The sequence below is a fragment of the Camelina sativa genome, chromosome 17 (genome assembly GCF_000633955.1).
Source record: "Camelina sativa cultivar DH55 chromosome 17, Cs, whole genome shotgun sequence".
NCBI classification, from domain to species: domain Eukaryota; kingdom Viridiplantae; phylum Streptophyta; class Magnoliopsida; order Brassicales; family Brassicaceae; genus Camelina; species Camelina sativa.
The window spans coordinates 23,514,583-23,520,582 of NC_025701.1; the positions used below are offsets into that span (position 1 = coordinate 23,514,583).

A 6,000-nucleotide genomic window follows, 5' to 3' on the forward strand; every position below is an offset into this window, starting at 1 on the left:
CCTCGTCGCCCTTGATGAGGACAATTAGATTTTTGATGCCTTGTTTCTCCACATCCAAAACACTTAGAAAGGCGGTTACCACGATGGGCAAGTGTTCCTTCGCCTGCATCAAGTGCTTGTGATGGAACAGATTGGAGAGGAGTAATCTCTGTTGGCTTATTTGTTCCCAAATCAATAAACGAACCTCCAAGTTGACGCGTCGTTGAAGAATTCCAAGAGGAATAAGAATGATTAGCTTGTTGTTCGATTAAGAGAGCTCGTTGGTGAGCTTCAGAAACTGAAAGAGGATTAAACTGGAGAAGAGAATTCTGCAGTTGCAGACGCAAACCAATAAACCTGGAAACCAATTGTTCTTGTGTTTCTTTTAGTGAATTTCGGGACAAGAGAGAAAAAATTCTGAAGCATAATCATCAACAGATTTATTTCCCTGGCGCAAATTCTGAAGACGTGTATACATTGTCTGTGAATAGTTGAAAGGTAAAAACGCCAATCATAGTTGTTGTTTTAATATTTCCCAAGACGTAATTCGACATTTCCCAGCTCTCTCTCTCTGCTCTTTCACCTGTTGCCACCACGCAGAAGCACGGCCTTTAAAACGTGTAGCGATCAAAGGGACACACCTATCAGTTGGAACTTGCTTGAACTCTAATATTTCATCCACCGAACTGATACAATCCAACAATTCATCTGCTTGTAGGCTGCCGTGAAATTTAGAAAGGTCAACCTTAGATCCTGATTCCCATCTACATGCATCATCTCTAGGGTTAGCGACAATTTCACGTTGTTGTTGAACATGATCTCTTGCAAAGGGGTTATCTTCAACTTCATCACCCTCATCATCATCATCCTCATCAAAGATTGATTCCTCACGACGTGGCAATTTGGGAGCTTTGTTTTGCACTTGAATGACGGCACGAACTGCAGTTTCAATAGAGGTACGCATCGTCTCGACCATGCTCCGTTGAAACGCGGCTAACATCTTTTCAAATGCATCTTGTTGCTCTTCCAACTGTTGTTGAAGGTTTTTCTTTGGAGGCATAATGAATTAGGATCTTTTGTCTCTGATACCAACTAATGTAGGGAGATAAATACGAAAAGGTCTTAAGATATCTATGGATTCTTGAAGAGCAAATTAGTAGCTGAGAGTTCTCGTTTTTATGGATCAATGGATCAAAAAAGAGAGAAATCAAAGACTTCAAAAGAGAAGAACTTCTCTGTTTTCTTTATTAATAATATCAAAAAGCTGCGTTCAACTTACAATAGACTTAATCTTAAATAAGAGTTGAAAACCCTAAGAAGCAACAACGTGTAAAGAAAGAAACGTGATTAAGAAGTAACACCAAAGCCCAAGTAGAAAGCCCAAACGAAAATAATAGAAATAGGTTGATATCAAACACGTAAAGCTCAAAGTGTTTCATATGAGAATATGTGCTGCATCAGAACGCGTTAACCTGGTTTTCTCGACTCCCGGTGAACTCGATCGACAGTTTCGCTCAGCTGTCAACAGCCTTCCTACGGAATTACCAGGTCTTCATAGAGCGCGGTATTTCCAGTGCTGAATTATGGGAGATAGTTCAGGAGCCCGGCGAACCCCGGCGAACCTCTGCGACAATACCTTACCAGGTTCAAGGAAAAATATGCCAGCGTCTCGGTCACCGAAGACGTCGCGATCGCCGCCTTCAAGAAAGGACTCACTCCCGGGTTGCCTTTGCAAGTAGACCTCAATATCCACGAGGCCAAGGACTTGGATGATGCGCTTCATTGGGGGTCTCGTTTCGCATACGTCGAAGAGGACGAAGATAAGCGGACTGCAAAGGCCCCTCCTACACGTCCGGTCTCAGCAAAAGAAAAAAGTCGAGACGATTATCATGAGCCCCGCAAGCATCACGACCCAAGAGATCCTAAGTGTGGAGTAGTCAATGCGATCTCTGAAGATGAAGGGCAGGACAATTCGCCTCCGGACGCACAAGCAGAACTGTATTGCGATTTCCACATGTTCGGGGTCCATTCCATAGCTGAGTGTAAACATCTGTCCAACTATCTATTCGAAAAGTATTTATCCGATGAGATCAAAGCTGTCTATCATCCTAAAGACTTCCACCGTGGTCGTGGAGGAAGAGGTCGCGAAGGCAGATCCGGACGATCCAACCCTCCAAATAACGCGCCGAGCGAGCAGCAACACCCACCTCCTGTCACGGAACAGAATAATCCAGCGCCAGTGGAAGGACTCCTGGGACCGCCGAAGCGCCAAAAAGGACAAAAACTGAGCGCACAAACTTCCCACCTAGGGGTCGTATCTACATGATTATCGGTCAGACCGAAGAATGCAAGGATTCCGTCCGGGCTATGAAAAAGCGAGCGCGCCAGATCTGTAGTGTTCAGGCGATCTCCAAAGAAGAACCGGTCAATGCTGACCCCATCACATTCACAACCGAGGACGCCAAAGGAATCCAGCATCCTCATAACGACCCCCTGGTCGTGGAAGTCACAATGAGCGAGTTCGACGTGGAGCGAGTCCTAGTGGATACCAGCAACACGGTCAACGTTCTATTCTGGCAGATGTTGGCGAAAATGGGCATGACACCGGAGCAAATCAAACCAGAGTCCAGGACGCTGACCGGATACGATGGTGTGGCCAAAATGTTAATGGGCGACGTGAAGTTGCAAGTCCACGCTGGCGGAGTAACTCGCAAGACCAAGTTCGTGGTCATATACGCACCGCCAATTTACAACGCCATTTTGGGTTCACCTTGGATCTACTTGATGCAAGCAGTCCCTTCCACCTATCACCTCTACGTTAAATTTCCAACTGCTACTGAGATTTAAATGCTCTATGGCGATCAAAACATGGCCAGAACCTGCTCTGTTCTCGAAAAAAAGAAGTGGCGGAAAGAGAACGCATAGCAATTATAGAGCGGGGATCACCTGGTCGATCCTCATAATTTAGCCAAAGGCCACGAGATGCCGAATTATCCAGGTCAACATAGACGATACGGATCCCTACCGGACGGTTGGGATTGGGGCCGAACTCGAAGATCGGAACAATACCAAACTGATAACTTTTCGGAAGTCCAGATCCTCGACATTCGCCTGGTCCACTAAAGACATGGTCGGTATCGATCCCTCGGTTACTTGCCATAAAGTGAACGTTGACCCCACTTTCAAACCTGTGCGGCAAAAACGTCGACATCTCGGATCCGATCGGGCAAAGGCGGTGCAAGACGAAGTCGAGCGACTTCTTAAAGCCGATCAGATAATGGAAGTACAATACCCCGATTGGCTGGTAAATCCGGTGGTGGAAAAGAAAAAGAACGGCAAATGGAGAGTCTGCGTCGATTTCACAGACCTTTACAAGGCATGTCCCAAAGATTGCTTTCCTTTACCTCATATCGATAAACTCGTAGAAGCCACCGCGGGGAACCAACTACACTCGTTCATGGATGCATTTTCCGGATACAATCAAATCGCAATGAGCTCAGCCGATCGCGAGAATACTGCATTCATTAGGGATAGTGGGACTTACTGCTACAAAGTAATGTCCTTTGGGCTGAAGAACGTGGGGGCGACTTATCAGCGCCTGGTTAATACGATGTTCGCCGACCTGTTATGAAAGACAATGGAAGTCTACATCGATGACATTCTAGTCAAATCCCTGATAGCGGAACAACATATCCAGCACCTCGCTGAATGTTTTGACATCTTGGATCAATTCCAGATGAAGCTAAACAAAACCAAATGCACATTCGGCGTAACCTCGGGAGAATTCCTAGGGTATATCGTGACCGAGCGAGGAATTGAAGCAAATCCAAAGCAAATCGAAGCAGTACTGGGACTCTCATCTCCGACCAATAAGCTAGAGGTACAATGCCTAACAGGTCGGATAGCCGCGCTAAATCGGTTCATCACCTGATCAACGGTCAAATGTCTTCCGTTCTACCAACTCCTCTGGGGTAATAAGGATTTTCACTGGGACGACGCATGCGAGATAGCCTTCGGACAACTCAAAGAGTACTTGACCAGTCAGCTGGTACTCGTCAAGCCTGAAGAGGGGGAGACATTATATCTCTACGCCTCTGTCTCCAATTCGGCAGTTAGCGGGGTGATGGTCCGAGATGATCACAGTGATCAGCGACCAATCTTTTATGTATCCAAGGCCATCAATGACGCGGAAACACGTTATCCCACCTTGGAAAAGCTAGCTCTTTCCTTGGTCGTCGCCGCTCGGAAGCTCCGGCCTTATTTCCAGTCACACTCCATTGTCATATATACCGATCAACCACTCCGGACTGTTCTTCATAGCCCTCTTCAATCCGGGCTAATTGCAAAATGGGCGATCGAGCTAAGCGAGTATGATATCGAATATCGTTCTTGCCCGAACTATCTCCCGAACTCGAAGAAGCCATACCCAAGGAGGAACCTTGGACGTTGTTCGTCGATGGTTCTTCTTCCAATCAGGGATCCGGCGTTGGGATCATTCTCCGATCACCAACTGGCAAAGTCCCCGAGCAGGCTCTGAAACTTGGTTTCAACGAACAACGAAACTGAATATGAAGCCGTCCTGGCCGGACTGCGGTTGGCACAAGGACTTGGGGTAACCAGCATCCAAGTTTTCTGTGACTCATAGCTCATGGTCAGCCAATTCAGTGGAGAATACGACGCTAGGAATGAGCGTATGGGGGCGTATCGCCAGTTTCTCCGATCTCTTTCGGAGCAGTTCACGTCGTTCTTGTTAATCAAGGTTCCGAGGAGCGAGAACACATTGGCAGACGCTCTCGCCACCCTGGCAAATTGTTCTGATCCTGGCTTGCGACAAACAGTTCCGATCGAATGCATCGACACACCTAGTATCGATCGGGCAGGTTTTACTTTCGCTATCCATGACGACGTGGAACCAATGGAAGTCGATGAGCCAGTTCAAGGCTCGGCGGATGTAACACAATTCCAGTTGATTGGCAGCTCGAGATCAAAATGTACATCGCGGATGGCAAAGTCTTACATCGAGATCAAAATGTACATCGCGGATGGCAAAATGTACATCGCGGACGGTTAAAAGCCCGATGTGCGCATTACGTCATGTTAAGGGATAACCTTTTCCGACACAGTTCTTCTGGAGTCTTACTCACCTGTGTCGATCAAGAAGTGGCAGAACGTATAATGATGGAAGTCCACGAAGGTGACGGTGGTAACCATTCCAGAGGACGTGCACTTGCATTGAAAATTAAAAAAATGGCCATTACTGGCCGATCATGGTCGCTGACTGCGAGGCGTTCTCGGCGAAGTGCGAAGCTTGTCAACGTCACGGACCGATGAAACATGTTCCTCCTGAGCTGCTAAACACGGTCACTGTGCCATATCCATTTATGCGCTGGGCAATGGGCCTCGTCGGACCACTGCCTCCATCAAAGTCGAAGCGTTTTCTTTTGGTCTTCACCGACTATTTCACTAAGTGAGTGGAGGCTGAATCATTTCACAAGGTATAATCGCTGGATGTGACCAACTTCAATTGGAAGAACATCATTTATCGCCACGGACTCCCATAAGAGATCGTCACCGACAACGGAACACAGTTCACCTTGCTCATATCCCGACGTTTTCTGAGCAAATGGCAGATTCGTTTGAGCACCTCGACTCCCCGATATCCTCAGGGGAAAGATCAAGCCGAAACCACAAACAAGACCATAATAGATGGTCTGAAGAAACGTCTCGAAAAAAGAAAAGGAGCTTGGGCAGATCAACTCGATTGCGTATTGTGGTCCTATCGGACTACCACGAGGCGAGCTACGAGGCAGTCTCCGTTCTCGTTGGCTTATGGCATCGAGGCATTGGCTCCAGCAGAGGCAGGGGTGCCAACACTTCACCACACCATGTTGGTCGTCGACTCTGATCTTAACTATAGTATGATACTCGATCATATCGACTTTGCCGAAGAGTTACGCGATCAAGCTTTGGTCCGAATCCAGAACTATCATAACGCTGCAGCCAAGTACTACAACAAAACTT

At 47.1% G+C, this 6,000-nt stretch overlaps 1 protein-coding gene across 1 annotated transcript; it reads left to right on the plus strand.

Annotated features, from left to right (window-relative positions):
• LOC104759754 lies at positions 2,302 to 2,826 on the plus strand. The gene has a single exon (XM_010482642.1). The coding sequence runs from the start codon at positions 2,302 to 2,304 to the stop codon at positions 2,824 to 2,826; it is 525 nt and encodes a 174-aa protein (XP_010480944.1).